Here is a 22628-nt window from a genome sequence, read left to right as displayed (position 1 = left end):
GGCTTAGACGCATAGCTTCTGGGTTTTCTAACAATACAAAAGTGGCATAGTCACGTTTGGTTAAAGAAGGATGAAACTCATGCCAGCCAGGCTGCCAAGAAAGACTCTTCTTTAACCTTTGTACCAGGAAACTAAATGTCCAGGGGGGCTGTTTCCGAAGAAAGCTCCTGACTTCTTTCAATCTCATATGTGCTGGCCATTGGTTGTGGTAGTCTTTACTGTGACAAATGGTTTTGGGACTGACAGGCTACCCTAACTGCTAGTATCCTTCCCTAAAATAGAGCTCTGCTGTCCTCATAAAGGGCTCAATAGGAAATAGTCATTGTGAGCAGCTGTTGAACGTGCGACTGTTCAAGATGTGTACCCTGAGCATAGTGAATACAGTCTTTAAGCACAATGAGACATTAGACTGCCTTTCCACATGGTTGAGTAAAAAGCTTAGAAGTCCATCTTTCTCCTAAAATGTCAGTGTAGCTGTTTGTGAGCATTTATTCTGACCCAGGAGTTCCACCAGAGACTTTCAATTCATGATTGTTTGCAGATGGTATTATTTCCACTTTACAAACCAGGAACTGAGACCTTGAGGTTAAGTACTTGTTGGAGTTTACAGAGTAAAGGCAACACCAAAGTCACATTTTTTCACCATGCAACCCATTTCTTGGAAAAGGTGATCCTTTCCCACTGCATTAAACTCAGCTGTGATGACAGCCAGGGATTCCAGTAAAAAGAACTTTCTAGAAAGTCCCTATTCTTACCAAAAGTAGGTTTAGTCTCATGGGTCACTTCCCAGAGAGACATTGAAAATGATCACTGGTGTCAGTGACCAAACCAGTTACCTGGGTTCATTCAAAAACCCAACATACTTTAAATACTCAAACACTACGATGCTCTTTCCACAAAGCTGAGTGCAGGAAGAAGTTAGCGGCTCCCTGTTAATTATTTCAGCCAGAAGAAGATACTTTGATGAACATACAATAAAGTGTTTGAAAATAGTTATGGTGAAAAAGAAAAAAAGAGAATAGGCATGACTAAGACACAGTTTGGTGTCAGCTTAGAGTAGGATAGTTTAACAAATGCTGTGGTCCCACCTGAGAGGACTTTTGCCCTTTAGGCACAGGTGGCATTCTAGATGTCATGCCTGTAATGCCCAAGTCCCCAAGTGTGTAAAGGGATGGTGTTTATGCAGGGCTGCCTCCTGACTCTTAAAAGGTGAGCCTGGGTTACATGGAGCATAGTGGCTTTTATTAGCAATCATGTCTGGCAGTGCTACTGGTATGGCAGGTGGCTCAGGGCAAGTCCCTAAGAAGGCACATTTGTAGTGGGCTGCTGACTCTTGCTTGAAGAATACAGGACACATGTCATGATTCACAGGTGTCACAGCTGCCACAGGTGTCACAGGTGAAGATGCCACAATTGTGGGACATATGGAGCTCAGTGTGTGTACTCTAGTTTGTGCCATTTCCCCAGAAGCAAGGAGTCATCTTGAATAATGTGACCATGCCTCTCATTTGGCTTCTGGCACTTCTGAGGATGTTCTGCTGTTGAAGATATTCAGACCCAGACAAATGCCCAATATTTGGAGAGCCAGGTGCCTAGTATCTCACTAGGAGTGGGAAGAGCCTGAAATAGGAATCAGGAGACCTGACTTCTAGTCCTTGCTCTGCCCCCAACTTGCTGTGAAACCTTAAATAATCTCTCTGAACGTCAATTTCCTTAATTTGTATAACAAGGGAGTTGAAATATAATCCCTAAAGTCACTTGAGAAGTGTAATTCCAAGGAATCAAAAATAATTTTTGAAACTGAATGAGAAACATCTCACCTGACTCTCCAGTTCTAGAAAGATTTTTGCAATGGTGAGAGAGAGATGATTTGCAAATGTTCAGTCTAAGAATCAGAGTTGGAGAATATCTGAGAGTAGGGATATGTGACAATTTTGAAGTATTCTATATTTTTCTTTGCCTATCCTTTTTTTTTTCCTGTTCTTTAAGAACTATCTCCAATTCTTCGTGCAAAAAGCATTTTCCCACAACCCTGGGTTATTCTGATCTCTTTCCTTCCTCACTGTTCATGGAACTTGGTGTCTTCCTTAAGCCTTAGACACAGCGTTTCCTCTCCCCACATTGGTGTGGGGGTGTTTGATGTACACTGGTCACCTCGGCAACTGAAAGATAAGCACCATGATGGCAGAGAGGGAGAACCAGAGTGTATTTAGTAATGCCCCCCCCCAGCTTTGACGGTGATAATAATCCACAAAGGACTGAGCACAAGGCTATTCATTTGGAATCATTAAAAACTAATCACTTTGTCAATTTAGTTATTCTAGTTGCTTAATCTTTGACTATGGGAATGGCAGAAATGAGGGGAACCGGATGGTGGGCGCCAAAGTTTCCGTGATGTAAAAAAGGCTTGGAAACCAAAATTAGGCAGTACCAAGAGCCTAATAAATACTTATTCACAAGGATGGGATAGGAAATAAATTGAGATCATTTTGCCAAGACTCCATAGCAGTCAGATGGTATAATTTAATTTTCCATCTTGGTACCTTTGCTTAATCATAGAGTTCAGAAATATAATTGATACTGTAAGCACTAATATTTCCTAGAAAACATAAAGTTTAGGAGTTATATTCTATTTAGAAATATTTTATCCAGGTGAATATATTCCTCTCTGCTCCCCATTGGGCCTAATGGGGACACCGGGCTCCTTTGATTTGCCTGGGGATGGTGTCAGCATTTGATCCATTCGTGCCTGTCCTGTTCTGGCTCATAAAGTGCTTAATTAAGGTGTTCCTGTGCTTCAGTGGTAAAGCCAAGTCTTTAATGGAACCAGAGTGGGGTCACCTTATTTAAAGCTACAATTCTCACCAAAGACTTCATTAGGCAACCAACACACATGCAGGTTTCCTCTTCCCAGTGAAATGTAGGGTTTTCATGGGTGCTAACTCACAGGCAGAACCACCCTTGGACATGAGTGAGGCTGACCACTGCTCAAACCCCAAGTTTCAGGGTCTGGTAAGGAGTTCACTTAACTATATCACTGTGTCAGCCCAGTTGATGGTAAAGATTTTGGGTACCCCCCTGAAGCAGATCCTAGGCTAGGCTCAAGGGAGAGACCTATATATCCATCTGAAAGAAGAGCCAACTGAAGGGAAGCGGGCGGGGGAAGAGAGTCTTGTAGGCTTTGAAATAAAGGGAAGGGTGTCAACTCATTTGGGCTTGATCTTAGAGGGTGACTTTCAAATTTCTACTTCTGTTGGGTCAGCAAAAAAATCATGTGCTGGTTCTGATTCCATATGAAGATCTTGGAACTACTGTTATTCCCTGTATTCTCTTATAAAAGAATCCCAGAGGTTGGCAGTCCAAGGCTGGTGAGACAGGTGGTATGATAGGATTTTGGGGGCCTTCTTTATTTTTGAACCATGATCCTTAGCATGTGACTTCACTCCGCAAGGAAGTTCATGGTCACAGCATGGCTGCTGAAACTCCAGCCCTCATGTCTATGTTCCAGGAAGGAAGAGAGGAAGGGAAAAGTAGAAGGGTACAATTCCTGCTGCATTAGCCCATTAGCCCTTTAAAGGGCTCTCATGGAAACCCCATACAACCAATTCTATGTACATCTCACTGGATACTCAAAGCCAGAAAGGGGGATTAGAAATATAGTCTTTTAGTTTTGTGATTTGTTTCTGAGTAAAAGCAGGATTTGATTCTGTTACTAGGAAAGAAGCGAACATGAATATTGCAAAGCAGCAGGAAGTCCCTGACACCTTCCCGACCTCAGTTTTCCCTGTTTCTCATCCTTCACAAATACCCTCTTAGTCCCTGTCTTCATTTTCCCACCTCCAGACAGTGGGGTCCCAAGGCCTGGTTAGTGGGATTTGAGAAAACTCACGGACAGTATAACAGCTAACTGTCCCTGCGTCCTCACTCTGTTTCAGGCATTGTCATAAAAGCTTTCCATGCCAAGAAGTGGGGTGACAGATGATCTGTCCCTGGTTGGGGGACAGGGAGGCCCAAGGTGGGTTTCTCCAGCCAAGTGTAGCCAAGCAGTGGGCTAACAGAGAAGCTAAGGCAGCCTGGCTTGCTGGGGAAGAGTGGGGCTCTTGCATCAACTGACAAGCTTACGATTCTTGTTCCACCAACTGAGTAACTAATTGAATCTCTCTTTGCCTCAATATGCTCATCAGTAAAATGAGGATAATGATAGTACTTGCTTTGGGGGTATAGGAGTTTCCTTTGGCTGCTGGAACAAATTACCACAAACTGGGTGGCTTAAAACAACAGAAACTTATTCTCTCCCTGTTCTGGGGGCAGAAGTCTGAAGTGAAGATGTCAGCATGGCCACACTCCCTCTGGAGGCTTTAAGGGGGAATCTGTTTGCTGACTCTCCCAGCTTCTCGTAGAAGCTGCTGGTAATCCTTGGTTGTGGTGGCATTGCTCTGGCGTCTGCCTGCATTTTCCTATCACCTTCTCTAAGTGTGTCTGATCTTTCTCCTCATCTCAAAATCCTTAACTTAATCACATCTGCAGACTCTTTTTCCAAATAAGGGGATTAGGACTGGGACTTATCTTTGGAAGCCATTATCAGCCCACCCGCAGCGGGGATGAGGAGGCTCAGATGACACAGGGTCTGTAAATGTGCTCAGATGCGCTGCCTGGTACTGGGTTAGCGTGCCAGAGATGTTAGTCATCACGATAGCTCTGCTATCTCAAGGGGTCTCTGGAGAGCAGGAGCTCTGTGGGAAACAGACCGCAAATGGTCACAATTCCCTCTTTCTAATTAGAGCTTTGCCATAACACCCACTGGCTGAACACCCACTCTCCCAGACACTGTGCATGGGGCTCCACATCGTCTCATTTACTCCTCATGATGGCTCTGTCATGGTCACCAGTTTTTAGCCAAGGAAACTGGGGTTCAGAGAACTTATTTCCCCAAGATCTCGCATCAAGTAGACAAGCTGGGATTCAAGGTTGTTCTCTGTTCTCCTTACTGCATGTATTTGTTTTTAAGCTACCTGCATGGGTTCTGAGGGGCTTCTGTGGACATAAAGTGGGAGAAGGAAGAGCTCAACACTTGAGTGGTGCCAGGGGAACCAGGGCGAGAGACCGTGTAGAGGAACGCATCCCTTGGGAGGCTTAAAATGTATTAATCTAATTAGGGAGGACGTGGCTACATCCAAGTGCAACATGCATCACCATCTCCACCCTCCCTTTTGCCAAGTAGCCCGTGCCCCAATCTAGTCCTGTCTTCTCAGTGTCCCTTCTCAAGCTCAGGCAACAGCACTGCTTGTCCTTCTTGAAATCATAATGGTCTCACACGTGTGCTCTGACCTCACCCTCTGCTGCTGTCACCTTCACCCCACCTCCCCTCCACACGCTCAGACCTGCAGGATCTGAATGGTGCAGTTGCTGCTTAATGTAGCAAATTGGCTGCTGCTATTTACTTTCCAATGTGTGGATTTTGTCTTCCCAGCCAGATGGTAAGTCTCTTGAGTGCAGGGACTGACATTCATACATCTTGGCCCCAGTTTCTGGTTTAATGTCCCATATGGTGCAGAGGTTTAACAATTGCTCAGTTGAAGGGATGGGGAAAAATCTGACTGAAAGATCCAGGTTGTGGGGGACAGGGGAGCTGGTGAGGTGCACACCCCCTGTGAGCTACCAACTGCTCGGAATCTGACTTGAAAGCCCATCTCTGCACTGGCTAGACGATTCTCCTGGGCAGCTTCCTTCTAGCAATGGTTAATCTCTCCTGCTCTTAGAAGCCATCTTCCTTCATGGAACTGCCCTTGACCTTGGCAATGTAAATATTCTACACCCTCCTTCTGTCTTTAAAGCAGTTGCTCACGTGAAACTTTCCAACCCAGCTGGATTTCTTCACAGCATAAAATGGACACCTCTTCAGTCTGAGTCAAAACGCGAGAATGTTGGTTGGGATCAGCCTGAGGGGTAGTGATTGCTCAGTGCCTCATAGTGGGGCCATCCTGTGGCTGCACTGTAAGGACAGAAAGCCCACCAACACAGGCATTCCACCGAGTGCTCCCCACTATGTCAGAGGCTGCTTTCTGTGGACGCCTTCCTCAAAGTTACCCATTTGTCTTGTTCCTTGGGCAAAGGTTGCTTCTTCCAGGACTCACAGGAGATGGAGCTTCTGTCCCACGTTACAAATGTATACTGTGTTCTTAGGAGTGATTTGCTGCGGAGACACTGAAGAGACTGATTTCTCTTACTTTCCTCTGTCCCTATCTTTTCCACTTTGAGTAGTTCCTATGGTTTCAAATAGTTACTATGTTCTAGTTTCAAATAGCTACTATGGGTTTTGGTCTGTATTGAGTAGTACAGAAAGGTGATTTCCCAACTTGTATGTGCACTCAGCATTGTGTTAGTTAGACCAGGTCAGGTTGTGCTATAGCAACAACAACCCCCAGATCTCAGGGGCTTAACACAGCAGAGGCATATTTCTCTCCACTCAGGTTCATAGAGGACCATGTGGCTCTAGGACAACTGTCCTCCTGGGACAATTAGTAAGCCAGGCTGCTGGGATCGTGAGCCTTCACGATCTTCACTGGAGGCTTTTTCTGCTGCAGAGAATGTGAGGGGGTCTTGCAATGGCAATTAAATGTCCTGGCACAGAAGTGACACATGTTGCTTCCACTCACAGCCCATTTGCCAAAATTCCATGGCTCTATCTATCTGCAAAAACTCTTTGGTCCCCCTTTCTGCTGGAAGGAGAGAATCAGCATGGGTAAGCACTGGACAGCTCCACTGTAGAGTTGTTTGGTGAACTTAGGGAAAATATAGAGGCCACACCAGAAAGTCTGATTCAGTTGCCCTGAAATGGGACCCGGGGACCTAAATTTTTGGCAAAAGTCCCTAATAACTCTGATGCAGTTGGATACATGGGTGGGCATTTGGGAACTACTGCTTTAGAAAACGTGATCCCCTCTCAGGGTGACTATTGGCTGTCTCTGTGATAAGACTGACACTCGTCCAGGAATGTGCAAGACAAGTCAATATATATAATCAGTGCTGAAATATGCAGCATATGCATTAAGTGCTGTGGGAAGTCAACAAACATTTCCCCTCCTTCTGATATGCCTGCCTCTTGTTTGGGTGACTCTGCCAGACAACTTGTACATGATAAGGAACTCTTGCTCCACGTGCATTTGCTTGTGTGTGTGTATGTGTGCGCGCACGCGTGCACGCTCTTGGGCATGCTGGGAGCTCAGAGTAGAGTAGTGTAGAGATTCAGTGTCTATGTTTCCCCATTGGAATGACAGGGCCCTCCCTATGAATAACCTCATTCTAGCTTTTTACCCATCAGCCTGAGCCCAGAGAGGACACAAGTGGTGCTGAGTCTAATCCTTCCTCTGTCGTTGCCTTACTGGGTGGCCCAGCGTCAGCTATAAAGCCAGGTAACCCTGCCTACCCTGGGGCTAATTAGCCAGCCTGGGGATGACTCAGTTCTTCCTCTGCTTCTGCCTCCTCCTTCCCGGAACAGCCTGTTCAATTAGGACTTGTATTCAAATGTTAGTTAACAAAAGCCTGGAAAACACTGGCTCAAATGTAGTTTTTGGCTTATGCAAAAGTCAGAGGTTGGCAATCTTCAGGGCCCAGATTCCTTTGGCTTTCCACTTGACCATCCATTCATCGGCTGTGACCCTCTTCCCCCTTCTCTCGAGATGGCTGCTGGAGCACGTCATCATATCTCCATTTCAGGCATGAATAAGGGGAAGAGCAAAAAACTACAAGGCTCTCTGCCAGCTGAGTCTAGAGAACTACCACTGAACAACACATGCATACATCTCATTGGCTAGAAGTGTGTCGCATGACCATCCAAGCCTCAGGTGAGCTTCTATCATATAGTCCCAGTGTCAGGCAGCCAGACTTTTCATCCCATTTCCTTACACAAGGAAATATAGGCTTCTGCCTCACAGATCAGAAGAGGACCGACTCTAGCTCCCAGGCAGACACTCGCAGGCTCAGTGGATGCACAGAGGCAGAGGGCCGACTGTGCACACACCCGACTGCCCAAGTCCTCAGTCCTGACGTCTGAGAGTGGACTTGTCAAACCGGAGGCTGAGCAGTGATTCTCTTCCCTCCAACTCAGGCCACAGGCACTGTGCTCCCTCTCAGGGCGCCACCCCCCCACCCCCCGTGGAGGAGAACTCACCGAAACAACACACATTGTGGTGGCAGGTATGTTTTCAGAGGGAGAAGGCAAACAAGAAGTGAAATTTGGTCCCTCAGTTGCCCCTCTTTTCTAAATAAAATTGTTTTTATTATGAAAGTAAATAAAAGATGCATAGTAAAACACTCCCATGTACAGAAGACAGTGAGTAAACATCTCATTCCTTCTGGCTGCTGCCTTTGGCCTCAGTCTCATGGCACAGAGGTTACACCTTTATGGTTTCCATGGCCAGTTTCCAAATGTTTTCTTTGCATATATGTATATATGCACATTGTTTAAAAAACATAGAAATGGGTCACACTTTACATGCTGACCTGCAGTTTGCTTTTTCCATGTAGTATCTTGGTGATCATGCCATATTGCCACCAGAAGAACCCCCTCATTCTGCTGTGTGGTTATGTGGTAGGAAGGTGCCAGAATTTCTTTATCCAGTTACCAGTTGAAGAACATTTTGGTCTTTCCAGGCTTTTGCTACCAAAATCATTGTTGTAACACTCCAACCCTTTTGTCAGGATTCCTGTCTTGTGAGTCTCATTTTCTGGGTGTTGAATCTGGCAGGTTGGGGAGAAAGAGCTTTGCTGTCTCTGGGAGGACTAGCCCTGTGGTCCCTGGCTCCTCTGAGGGAAGCCCCAACCCATGTTTTCCCCTTTTTCCTAGGAACATCTTACCTACTGACTCCACTCCAAGGGCAGGGCAGGGTTGACACATGTGGGTGGCTGGGCAGGCTAGTAATCTGGTGCTCTGGGAAAATAAATAATATTGGGGCTCCTTCAACTGATATTTGGAAAAATACTTGTTCAGCTCTTATTTGGAGGCAAGGCTGAGTGCTGAGGAGAGAAGAAGGTGGCCTGATGGTGGCAGTTCTCACTGTCCTCTTGGTCACAAGAAGAAGGAACCCACTCTACAGCTCACTGGAGCAATCCTTCTTGGAAGGGATTTCAGTGACTACTTGCACACATCCCCTGGGGTCTCCTCCTTCCACCTCTCAAACCCCCATCTGAAGCAGCTGATTCTTTCTGACCATATACAATACCTATCCCCAGAGAAGTTCTGAGAAGTTGCTGTTCTCTCCACTCCCAGTGTCATGTCCAGTTAATTTTATCCCCCCAGCAATGACATCCAGCTCCCCAGTGATGTTGCAATGCCCTTTAGAGCTGAAGCCTAGCAGCTCCACCCCTTAGTTTGGCTCGGCTGAGGACCCCTGGAAGTTCCCCTGCCTCCAAGGCTAAGGCCGGTCTCTTTAAAAGGGGCTTTATTGCCACAGGTTTGACCATGTCCTGTGACCATATCAGGTGGTCTGGAGTAGGCTGGATACCCCAGCTGGTTAGAACAAGGAAGTAATGACGTTGTGAAGAAATCACTTTTCAATTTGATTTTAAAACCATGCTATGTTCTGTTTAAATGCTTTTCTTCAAAATTTTGTCATTCTATAAGCTTCTATTTATAAATTGCAAAAAGGGAAGGTGGCTGCATACCCTGTTTGTCAGCAGGTCCCTGGGAGCTAGAGAACAGTCTTTGGAAGGCACATCCAGCAAACCAAATCTCATAAGGTCACAGGTTGGATTTCAGAGATGGTCGCTGGATGTTTTCTGGTGTCCACAAACTCTGCCCTGGACCCAACCATCATCAGATAGAACACCTTATGTATTTTGGTTACAAAGGGGACCTGACGAATGAGCATGAGGAGTTCATCCCCTAGCTATTGCAGCAATGACAGAACAACTCTGTGTACGTTCTGCTCGTAGTGGTAGTATTATGTCATCTAGTTGTAGAGAAGGCCATACCCAAAGACCCCAAAATATCGTGTTACCTGGCTGTCTGTGTAGAGCAAAGAGAACAACAGTGTACTGAATATACCTCCAACCCCACATCCACAGTAGACACCCCGGGTGGTTCATTCTTCCCCTTGACTGAACTCAACCTTGACTTTTTTTCCTAGGCAGTCACTACCAACCGGCCCTATCTGGTGTGCAAGTTAAAACCTATTTGCCATGGGGCGCCTGGGTAGCGCAGTCGTTAGGTGTCTGCCTTCGGCTCAGGGCGTGATCCCGGTGTTCCGGGATCAAGTCCCGCATCGGGCTCCTCCGCTGGGAGCCTGCTTCTTCCTCTCCCACTCCCCCTGCTTGTGTTCCCTCTCTCGCTGGCTGTCTATCTCTGTCAAATAAATAAATAAAAAATCTTAAAAAAAAAAAACCTATTTGCCATCCCCGACCTAGAGAATATTCAAAGTCCAGTATGGCAACATATACTTTTCTGCAAATATAGTTTGCAAAATTATCCCAGCTTTAACTTGCCCATCTGGGGACAAATTCAAGGTTTTTCTTTGTCTTTATTCCAAAGCCACTAAGCACCAACACTTGCAGGCAATTACTCAGCACTACAATAAAAAAGATATTTGAAGGATTTTTGTCTTCAATTAGCTCACAAACCAGAGATGTACATATCTTACTGTGACACGTGTTGGCAAGTGTGTTATTAGTGCTTGAACTGTGTGTGTATAGAAGGGGAAAGGAGGAAGAGTTGGAACTGACCCGGAACGGTGCTTGGCAGGTAGAGAATGAGGGATACCACACAGATGCGGGAAAAGAATGTGTACAAGTCTTGGAATGCTGAAAGGACATGGTGCGTTCTGGGAAGACTGAGCATGAGGTCTGGTGGAAGGGTGAGGCCATGGGAGATAGGCAAAGAGGAAATGAGGAAATGAGCCTGGAGAGATGACGCACCAAAGAAGATCGTTCCTACTTTGACTTGAGCCATTGGATTTGTCCCCCGCTTGACCCAAACACCCTCTCCTACGCCTGCCTGCACTTATGTCTTCTGCTCCATGGCAGGCTGCATGCCTGGGCACCTGACGAGCTGCTCTCCAGCTCCATCATCCTGAAAAGTCTGCAGGGTGGGCAAAGCTGCCATTCATGCTAGAGACTGCTGGGCAGTAGTAGGAACTGCTTAGGAGCTTGTATCTGAGTCACCGGTATACAAACACTAGATAATCTCATTGAGGAAATGAGGATGAAGCCCTGAAAATACCTGTCTTTGGCTTTTTGATTGATAGTGCTTTCCCCAAACTTCATGAAGCAAACATAAATCCATTAGTCAGTAGAGAGGCTCTCAGACCTGATGTGACTCCATCAACTCAACTGGCACTTAATCATATACTGCTGAATGTCATTACTTAATTTTCCCATTAGGTCATAAACTCTTTTGTGTCCCTGTATAGCACATTGCAAAGTGCTGGGAGCGTGGCAAACACATACTAAGTATTTGTGAAATGAAAAAGTGAAGGGGAATGTGTTGAAATGAAAAGGGGCAAATGGACAGCGACACTCAAGAGTATTCTGTTTAGTTGTAGTTTGGTTGTGGATACTATTTGTGTCTCTTGTCTTGTCACTTAACTCTCTTAGCCTCAGTTTCCTTATCAGTAAATTGAAGATAGTCTTACCAGCTCTACAGAGGTTACAGAGTTATGTCCAACACCAAACAAGAAATCATACATGCAAGCGTTTTATGAACTGTTAAGGTAAGCTATTAGAATTTTCTCTTAATGCCATATAATTATAAAATATTTTCCTTCTTACTTTTAGACTTGCAACCTTATTTCTCGAAAGAGGGCCCAACAGGATAGGTGGTCTTTACAAAAAGGCTGTTTACAGACATTACACGGATGAGACCTATTCCACAGAGATCCCCAAACCTCCCTGGCTTGGATTCCTGGGCCCTATCTTGAGGGCTGAAGTGGGTGATGTGATTGTCATCCATTTAAAGAACTTCGCTTCCCGACCATACTCTTTGCATCCACATGGCGTTTTCTACAACAAAGATTCAGAAGGTAAATATAAATCCCGTATTATTGGTGTCTTGCCTCTATTTTGTAAGTAAGGCAATTGTCAGCTACAGTTAAAGGGATCTAAGAGACAGTGATTTCACATGTTCATTTGTCTTTTCCCCATCTTCTTCTCTCCCCATCTCCATCTGTTGCTCCTGATAGAGAAAACTCCAGCAACACTATCAACCAACTTGACCTAATTGACATCTATAGAACATTCCCCTCAATGACTAAAGAATGCACCTTCTTTTCAAGAACATATGGAACACTCCTCAGAATAGACAGTAGGCCGTGCATAAAATAAATCTACATAAATTTAGAAGAACAGATAGAATGCAAAGTTATTCTCTAATCACAATGGAATTCAATTTGATATAATCAATGAAAGAAATCTTGCAAATTTTTGCAAACATTTGGAATTAAAACAGTACACTTCTAAGTAACCCGTAGGTCAAAGAAAGAAATTACAAGATAAATTGTAAAGTATTTTGAATTCAATAAAAATGGAGATAAGACACACCAAAATTCATGGTATATAGCTAAAGAAGTACTTAAAAGGAAATTTAGAGCTGTAGTCACTATGTCAAGAGAGAAGAAAAGTCTCAAATCAATAACATAAGCTTCCACCTTAAGAAACTAGAAAACAAAGAGAAAACAAAACCTAAAGCAAGCAGCAAGAAGGAAATAGTAAGGACTGGAGCAGAAATTCAAAGAGGGAGAAAACAGAAAACTAATACAAAAATTGTTTAAGCCAGAAGTTGGCTCTGAAAAAGATTAACAAAATTGAGAAAACTCTGTCGAAGAAAACGAAGAGAGAGGGCACAAATTACCAAAGTCAGGAATGAAAGACAGAACATCACTTTGACCATACAAAAATTAAAAGGATTATAAGGGAGGATTATAAACAATTTTATGCCAAAATGCTAGACAACTTAAATGAAACTGACAAATTCCTAGAAAGACAAAAATTACCCAAACTGACTTAAGGATAAATAAAAATTTGAACAGACCTATATAATGTAAAGAAATGGAATTAGCAATTAAAAATCTTCCCTAAAAGAAAAACCCAAACTCAGATGGTTTCATTTATAAATTCTATCAACTACTAAAATAATAATAATAATAACGCCAATCCTTTACAAAATCTTTCAGGAAATAGAGAGAGGAATACTTCCAAATTCATTCTATGAGGCAAACATCATCTTGATACCAAAGTCAGATAAAGACATCACAAGAAAACTACAGACCAATATTCCTCATGAATGTAGACAAAAAAATTCTTAATATTAGCACACTGACTTCAGCAACATATAAGGAGAGTTATGCATCATGACCAAATGGAATTTATCCTATTATGGGACGGTTGGTCTAACACTCAAAAGTAAAAGAATGTCAGGGTGCCTGGGTGACTCAGTCAGGTAAGCATCTGACTCCTGATTTTGGCTCAGGTCATGATCTCAGGGTTGTGAAATGGAGCCCTGGGTCAGGCTCTGTGCTGAGGGTGGAGCCTGCTTAAGATTCTCTCTCCCTCTGCCTTTGCCCCTCCCTCCCACCCTGCTCATGCACTCATGCTCTCTCTCTCTCTCTAAAAAAAATTAAAAAAAAATAAATGAATGTAATACAACATAATAAAGGACAGAAACCACATGATCATTTCAAATGGGCAGAAAGGCATTTAACAGAATCTAGTACTTACCAAATTAAAAATTTCCAACAAACTAGGAATAGACAGGCACTTACTCATCCTGATAAAGTTTATCTAAGAAAAACCCACAGCTAACATCACCCTTAACGGGAGGGAGACTGAATGCTTTCTTCATAAGACTGGGAATAATAAGACTGGGAATAAGAACAAGAATGTCTGCTCTCACCGCTATTATTAAATATTGTCCTGAAGATGCTAGCCAATGCTAGACAGGTCTGCTAACAATAAACTAAGTCTTTGTTTATCTAGAACATCTTTACTTTACCTTCCTTTTTTGAGGGGTAGTTTGCTGGAGATGGTATTCTCCATTTGCATTCCCCCCACCCCAGCACTTTGAGTATGTCATCCCCGTCTTCTCGTCTCCAATATTCAGATGGGAAGTCAACCATTAATCATGTCAATGCGCCTGTGTATGTGACGAATCATTTTTATCCCACTTTCAATATTACCTCTCTGCTGTTTTTTCCTAACAATTTGACAACAATGCATCTATGTATAGATTCTTCGTATTTATTCTACTTGTGGTTCATTATGCTTCTTTGATGTGTAGATTAATGTTTTCCATCAAATTTGGAAAACTTTGGGCCATTATTTCTACAAACTTTTTTTTTTTCCTGTCCCTTTTTCTTTCTTTTTTCCTTTGGCAGGCTACTATTACACATGTTAATACGCTTGATGTTGACCCACAGGCCTCTGAGGTTTTGTTTATTTTCTTTGATCTCCCCCCACCTTTTTCAGATAGGATAGTTCTGTTGCTCTATATTCAAATTCACTGATTCTTTTGTCATCTTGAGTCTGTTGTCAAGACCCTCTAGTGAATTTTATATTATTTATTGTACTTTTCAAGGCCAAAACTCCAACTTTGTTCTTTTTATAATTTCTACCTCCTTGTTGAGGTTTTTCCATTTGTTGAATCATTATGTCCTACTTTAATTATTTAAACATGGTGTCTTTCAATTGCTTGAACATTTTTATAATAGCTGCTTTAAAGCTTTTATCTGCTAAATTTCACATCTAGAGACACTTAGAGATAATTTCTATTGGCTGCTTTTTTTTTTTTTCTCTAAGAATGAGTCACACTTTCTTGTTTCTTTGTATGTCTCATTTTGTTATTGTTCTTGTTGTTGAAAACTAGAAAATTTTAAGCATATATTGAAGCAACTCTGGATTCAAATCCTTCCCTCATCCAAGGTTATTTTTGCTGTTGGTTTGCTTTTCTGTTTAGTAACTTGCCTGGGCTAAATCCAGGAAATCTGTCTTCCTTATAGTGTGAGGCCACCAAGGTTTCTGCTTTTTTTTTTCCTTCTTTTTCTTGTTTTTATTTACAAGGCTGGCTTCTAAAGGGTCACCTCTAAATCTGCTTAGCTTTGAAGTCAGAAGATGCTTGGAGAGAGGTTGTGCTTAAGCGTCAGGAAGTCCTCAATTCTCTGTAGTTAGAATTGTGGGTGGGTAGAGAAGCCATTCAAAGTTTAGGTGGTTTTTGTCTGCCTTGGATTTTAGTTTTTGCTGGGCCTTTTGCTTCTCCTCTTTGCAAGCACACAGCATTAGAGTCAGCTAGGAGTGGGCAAATAACTGATGTTCAGCAATTTTTCAAGCATAAACATTGCTGGGTGACTTTATTTGATTTCCAGAGCAATGAAATGGTTGGTTTTCTCAATTTCATTCAACTTTACGTTACTTTTGGGGGAGAGGATTTGCTGACCTCCCCATTCTCTTTCAATGAATTTTTCTCTTGGCTACCATTGCAAGTTTACTAGTCTGAAATTCCCTGCTCAGTTCAGCTTAGTGTTTACTGTGAACTAGACCCAATGGTGGATACTGGGGCTGCAAAAATGAATAAATACATAGCTGTTGCTTCTAAGTTCATCTGGGGAGTGGTTGAGAATGAAGTCAGAAGAAGTCCTTAGGTGGGATTAACCCTGATTAAGCAGTTCTTAGTTTATCAATGCCTATGCTAGAGCTCTTACATACAATAGCTCACTTAATAATGGAATTAGCTAGTGCTTTCTTGATCTCCATATGAAATATAGTTAAGTATTAGGACTATTTAAAAATAAATTTTATTGGTTTTTTTAAATTCAGAAAAGCATAAAGAAGGGGTAAATGTTTCACATTCTGATTCCCTACTTATCCACTAAAATGAGCTCAAAACCAAAGATTAAAGGAAATGTGGTATATGAACATGGTTAGAAAATTTTAGGAGCACCTGGGTGGCTCAGTTGGTTAAGCATCTGCCTTTGGCTCAGGTCATGATCCCAGGGTCCTGGGATTGAGCCCCACGTCCGGCTCCCTGCTCAGCGGGGAACCTGCTTCTCCCTCTCCCTCTGCTGCTCTCCCTGCTTGTCTTCTGTCTCTCTCTGACAAATAAATAAAATCTTTAAAAAAAAAGAAAATTTTAAGAGTACAGAGAGGTATAATAAGAAAAGTAAAAATTCTTACTTGTTTCTTATCTGAAAAGCAATCGCCTTTAAAAATGTCTTATAAATTTCCCTTAGAAAATTTTCTACACATATATTTGTATGTGTGTGGTTATGTGTATGTGTATACTTGTTCATTTGTACAAAAGAGATTATACTGTAATTCTGTTATGTATTCTCTGTTTTCCGTTTTTACTTCATCTTGGAGATTTTCTCATATTAGCACACATAGAAAGATCTACTTTTAACAGTTGTGCAATGTCCTGTCATATGAATGTATCAGTCTAGTACATTGATGATTATCAATGATTGATGATGATTGTTAGGTTGCTTTCAGTTTGGGGTTGATACCAGCAATTCTACAATGAATATTCCAATTCATGTATTTTGAAGAACATTTTCAAGGATGTTTCTAGAGTAAATTCTTTTTTTTTTTTTTAAGATTTTACTTATTTATTTGACAGAGAGAGACAGCCAGAGAGAGAGGGAACACAAGCAGGGGGAGTGGGAGAGGAAGAAGCAGGCTCCCAGCAGAGGAGCCTGATGTGGGGCTCGATCCCAGAACTCCGGGATCACGCCCTGAGCCAAAGGCAAACGCTCAATGACTGAGCCACCCAGGTGCCCGGTCTAGAGTAAATTCTTAAAAGTAAAATTGCTGGTTATATTCATATACTCTTTCTTCTTTCTTTCTTTCAATACAAATTGGCAAATTGTCTTCCAAAAAATTGCACATTTACTCTTCTACCATTTGTTTATGAGCTGGCCTGTTTCTCCTACAACTTCACCAATCCTCAATATTTTCAAACCCGATGGGGTGAAAACTTGTATATTTTAATTTCTAAAAGCCCACACATTCTAGATTACATAAAACCAAATGAATGGTTTAAAAATATTCTTATATTGTTAATGTTGCCATTGCTTAAAACCTTTGACAAATCAAAATCCCTTCCTGGGAATGACTTTCAGAACAACTTAATAAGCTACCCACCCCAAATCACTTTTTACTTCATGTTTACAGTATAGTTTGGATTCTAAATGATCTTCCTCACCTTGAGTGGTGACACTAAGGATTTGTTTGCAGACTCTAGCCCTTCCTTTCAATAATAGCCATCAATACCTCCTAATAATAATGAGCAAACAGAAAGCACATAAATAAATTGTGAATAAAAGAGTCTCTAGAGAAATTAGTATTTGTACTGATTTGTATCATATAATCAAAGCAAAATGAGTGATCTCAGTTGAAGCCTCTAGACAAGTCCACTGTTCACCCACCCTCCCCCAGCTACTGACTCTCAGTCTCTCCATATATAAATTCAGAAGCTTCCAAGCCATGCATTTTATTCACAAGGCTTTGGTGTATGGTGTGCACTCATGCCACTCATTCATTATTTTATTCAACAGATATGTACTGAGCACCCACTATACTAAGCACTGGGGTAGACCTTGCATATAAAATTATGAACAAAAAGAAACCTGGTTTTTGTGGAAATTACAGACTAACATGAGAGACAGATATTAATCAAACAATTATATATACAATATTATACACATATAATTAAAACCTTGGGCAAGTGCCATGAATGAATAACTGATGTTTATTGAAAGCTTACGATATGCCAGGTGCTGCGCTAAATGTATTGTAGATCTTACGTCATGTAAGCCTCAACAACTCTATGAGATAGGTATGATAATTATCATCCTCTTACAGATAAGAATCTAAGCCTCCTAGAAGAGAAGGAAATTGCCCAAGTTACAGCTAACAAGTGATGGAGATAGAATTTGATTCCAGGCAGTCTAAATTCAATGGCTCAGAACTTAACCATTGGCTCTACTGCCCTTCTCTCTGTATGAATGCATTTTAAAAAACCGACCTAGTCCATGGAGTTCAGGATTGCAGGTTTGTTGAATGGATTGGTGAACAAGTGAAACAATGGAGAATGAACTTGGAGGGTGTCTACATCCATCTCCTCAGCCCCTCGGACCCTCCAGCCTTCTTCCCAGTGCCATCCAGCTCCTCCCAGTCCTTCCGGGACCCTACCTTCTATCCAGGTGGTTATCAAACTAGTTTTATTATTATTATTATTTTTAATAATGATTTTTTATTATATTATGTTAGTCACCATACAGTACATCCCCGGTTTTCGATGTAAGGCTCGATGATTCATTAGTTGTGTATATCACCCAGTGCACCATGCAATATGTGCCCTCCTTACTACCCATCACCTGTCTATCCCATTCCCCCACCCCCCTCCCCTCTGTAGCCCTCAGTTTGTTTCTCATAGTCCATAGTCTCTCATATCAAACTAGTTTTAGCAGTGGACTTTCCTTAATTGAAAGATCTTATGCAATCTTAGTTTACAAAACAGAGAAGGAGAATGCCATGCCTATGCACCCCTACCCCCCTGTGGTAGACTCCCCCACACCTAGCAAAACCCCAATTATGTTCAACATGTCACCCTATTTTACTCTCCAGTTGTCCCATTCTGGTCGGCTCAACAGAACTGTAAGATCTCTGGAGGAAAGATGAATGTCTTACTCTTCCTTCCTATCTTTCGTGAGAACTCAAACAGGTGCTGAATCTGTAATAAGTGGCCAAGAATTTCATTATTTTTTCTACTGTTTCTTTCCTTCTTTTTTTAAAAAAGATTTTATTTATTATTTGAGAGAGAGAGAGAGAGAGCACGAGTGGAGGGAAGGGGCAGAGGGAGAGGGAGAGGCAGACTCCCCACTGAGCAGGGAGCCTGGCGCAGGACTTGATCCCAAAGCTCCTAGATCATGATCTGAGCCAGTCAGATGTTTAACCTATTGAACCAGCCAGGCACCCCTCTCCTTTGCTTCTTGAATTGATGTTAAGTGAGGTAGATTCAAATCTTCCTGATTGGTACAAGAGGCCCATCAGGAGGGGTCCTTACGAACATTTATTAAGCATCTGGTTTTGTGCAGGACACTTTATATACATTTTGTCAGCTAGTTTTCACATCCCTGTGGGGTAGGTATCAACATTCTAGCTTCACTGATAGAAAACCAAGGCACTGAGAGTTTAAGTAACTTGCCTCAATCCCATGGGAAATAAATTTTAATTCATAGGCATTTGATTCCAAAGCTCTGGCCCCGCCCACTATAGCATGTGATCTCTGTATGTTAACTATGTTTTATCTTTCCTTGGAAGGAGCCCTATACCCAGATGGAACATCTGGAAGGAATAAGAATGATGATATGGTTCCTCCTGGCAGAAACTACACCTATGTCTGGCCAGTGAGAGAAGAATATGCCCCTGCTCCTGCAGATGCCAATTGTCTGACCTGGGTGTACCATTCACACATTGACGCTCCTAAGGATATCTGCTCTGGCTTAATTGGCCCGCTGCTGGTGTGCAAGGAAGGTAAGGACCCCCTCCACCCCCCCAACACACACACACACACACACACACACACACACACACACACACACAGAAGCCTTTTCCCAGATATGTTAAAAGGCGTGTAAATTTTGGGACTTGTTTTGCCTCCCTCCTTTGCTCCATATAGAAGGTGCCTTTTCTTACAAGCTTTCTGTAAGATCGGGGAGATTCTTCTAATGTAGGTCATCCTGACACCACAGCAGGGACAATAATTCAGACTTCTGTCAAGGAACCATCATCACATTCTGAAACTTATATGCTTTAAAAAAAAAAAAAAACCAGGGACATATCATATTGATAGCCATTCATGCGAGCCCGACACCGCACATAGGGAAGTGAAGAATGTAACCAAATGGCCAGGTTTGCTTTTGCTTTGATATTTCACCTGCATAATCACTTTGTGATTTTGTTCCCCATTAATCGTGTTAGTGTGTCTAATACGTGTTGTCAGTAACACTGGCTCCCTTCAGGAGCAAGGTTTTCAAGTCTGTGGTTGTGAAAGCTTCTGTTTTATGACTTTTCTCTTCTGCAACTCTGTAATTTCTGTTAAAATCCTTTGCTGCTTTCATGTTGTGGTTACTCTTTGACTGACTTCAAATTTACCTGATACAATTGGCAAGAGGCAAAACTCATCTTGATTTAATTCACTTTGAACTTTTTTCTCCACTCCTTTGGATGTTCCCCCCGATAGGTGTCCTGAATAAATATTCAGGGACAAGGACAGATGTGGACCGAGAGTTCATTATAATGTTTACTCTGGTTGATGAAAATCAAAGCTGGTACCTTGATGAAAATATCAAACATTTCTGCACTGACCCTGATTCAGTTGACAAAAAAGATGCTGTTTTCCAGAGAAGTAACAAAATGCATGGTGAGTGTCTCCTGTGTTAACAAATATATACTGAATGCTTTTTGTGGCTCTGCTACTACGAGGGGTGAAGAAACACAGAAATGTTCAACCTGGTTTTCTAGGATTGATAACTCAGTGATAAAAATGGTTAGAAAGTGATATGAAATGCAATCCATATCAGAACATTAAACAATCTGAGAAGAGGGGTGCTTGAGTGGTGCAGTCGTTAAGCGTCTGCCTTCGGCTCAGGGCGTGATCCCGGCGTTCCGGGATCGAGTCCCACATTGGGCTCCTCCGCTGTGAGCCTGCTTCTTCCTCTCCCACTCCCCCTGCTTGTGTTCCCTCCCTCGCTGGCTGTCTCTGTCTCTGTTAAATAAATAAATAAAATCTTTAAAAAAAATCTGAGAAGAGATGAGGCAATAGATATCAGCTAAATGGGGTATGACAAGCTATGGTATGGAAAATGGAAGGATTAATGTTATAATTAGGAAAGAAGGTGAGCCTAGAGAGGATGGGTGGGTTTATATTGACAGGAGAAAGGAGAATGAATTGTCATCATGTAACAATCCTGTGGTTTGCAACTTTTTACATTTATCCAGTAACCATTTTCGGAGTGACTGCTAAATTTCAAAAACTATGCTGTATACTGTGTTTAAATACACACTTGTGAATTTGTTATATTTCCCAGCTATTCTTTTTTTTTAATTTTTAATTTTTAATTTTTTTTTTTTTTTTTTTTGGAGAGAGAGAAAGAGAGAGAGAATCTTAAGCAGGCTTCATGCCCAGCATGGAGCCCAACAAACGCTCAATCTCATGATTGACCATGACCTGAGCCGAGATCAAGAGTTGGATGCTTAACCGACTGAGCCACCCAGCCTCCCAGACAATCTTTCAATCAACATTTATTGAACATTCACTATGTGCCAGATACCATATTCGAAAATAGTGAATTTCTTTAGTTATCCTCTCCATTCAGACAGACCACTTACCCACATCTGTTTTGCAGAGTAGTGGCTTAATACAGAATTTTAGGACTTGGGGATAAGTAGTCTCATTTCTCTATTTTCCCAGAGAATTCTAGTGAACATAAAGAACATCTTCAGGGTAAACAAATGCCCCATGTCATTCATTGATAAATTTCCTCCATATTTGCTTGTCTGTCTCTCAGAATCCTCCTAAACAAGCAGCATCAGTGTAGTTATAAAATCATAGGAGAGAGGGAAGGAGCTGAAGATATCGGACCTCCCCCATTTTACAGGTGAAGAAACTGAAGTGAAGAGACTATCTATGACTTGCCTAAGGTCAAAGTGATATTTAGGGCCAGAAGTGCCTGAGAGAAGCTGAGAGAGAAGCCCCAGAGCAAATAAATGTTAGTTTGGTTGTGTTTGATTCCAAAGTGTGTCTAGGTGTGAGTGACCATATACTGACGATTTCTGCTGCATCGCACATCCTCTCTGTTCTTTCTTTTTTTCTTTGGTTTTTTTTTTTTTTTAGTTACCTCCCATTCCTTTATTTTTTTTCTCTTCAAAAGATAATCATGTTTATTTTAATTTTATTTATTTGTTTGTTTTTATTATATTAAATTAGCCAACATATCATTAGTTTTTGATGTAGTATTCAATGATTCATTAGTTGCCTATAACACCCAGTGCTCATCACCACATGTGCCCTCCTTAATACCCATCACCCTGTTACCCCACCTGCCCACCCCCTCCCTTCTGTAACCCTCAGTGCAGGTCTCTGTTCTTTCTAGTGGTATTTCAGCACCTTGTGTAAGGGGGGTGTTTGGAAAATCTTTTAGGAGGGAAGAAGTAAAGGAGAGAAGGGAGGGAGGCAGGGAAGGAAGTGAAGGATGGAATAAACAAAGACCTAAATTCGAAACATTGTTGTGTCCAGTCAACTTTTATCCCTATGCTTTACAAAATGGTGGCAATGATCTCAAATCTTGCTGAAGACTACTGTGATGGTTTACAACTCAGCTGCTCACATAATTCCCTTTACTCTTTCAAATGAAAATGTCCAACAAAAAAGGAATCAATTACACAAGCAAATATAGACTGTATTTAAAATAAAAATCAGCCTGGGGGCACCTGGCTGGCTTAGTTGGTAGAGCATGTGATTCTTGATCTCAGGGTTGTAAGTTTGAGCCCCACACTGGGTGTAGAGATGACTTAAAAATAAACTCTTAAAAAAATAAATAAAAAGTAGGGGCACCTGGGTGGCTCAGTCAGTTAGGCATCCAACT

At 42.1% G+C, this 22628-nt stretch overlaps 1 protein-coding gene across 1 annotated transcript in view; it reads left to right on the top strand.

The window, feature by feature from the left end:
- Positions 1 to 22628, top strand: part of HEPHL1 (hephaestin like 1) — an 86753-nt gene that overhangs the window by 1200 nt on the left and 62925 nt on the right. The window contains exons 2-4 of the mRNA XM_045790844.2: positions 11770 to 12014; positions 19303 to 19515; positions 20225 to 20404. Of these exons, the coding sequence (XP_045646800.1) occupies positions 11770 to 12014; positions 19303 to 19515; positions 20225 to 20404 (638 nt within the window). The remainder of the gene's footprint in view (positions 1 to 11769; positions 12015 to 19302; positions 19516 to 20224; positions 20405 to 22628) is intronic.

Source organism: Ursus americanus, chromosome 16 (genome assembly GCF_024610735.1).
Source record: "Ursus americanus isolate L20-20 chromosome 16, mUrsAme1.1.p, whole genome shotgun sequence".
NCBI classification, from domain to species: domain Eukaryota; kingdom Metazoa; phylum Chordata; class Mammalia; order Carnivora; family Ursidae; genus Ursus; species Ursus americanus.
This window is presented reverse-complemented; position numbering and strand designations above follow the sequence as displayed.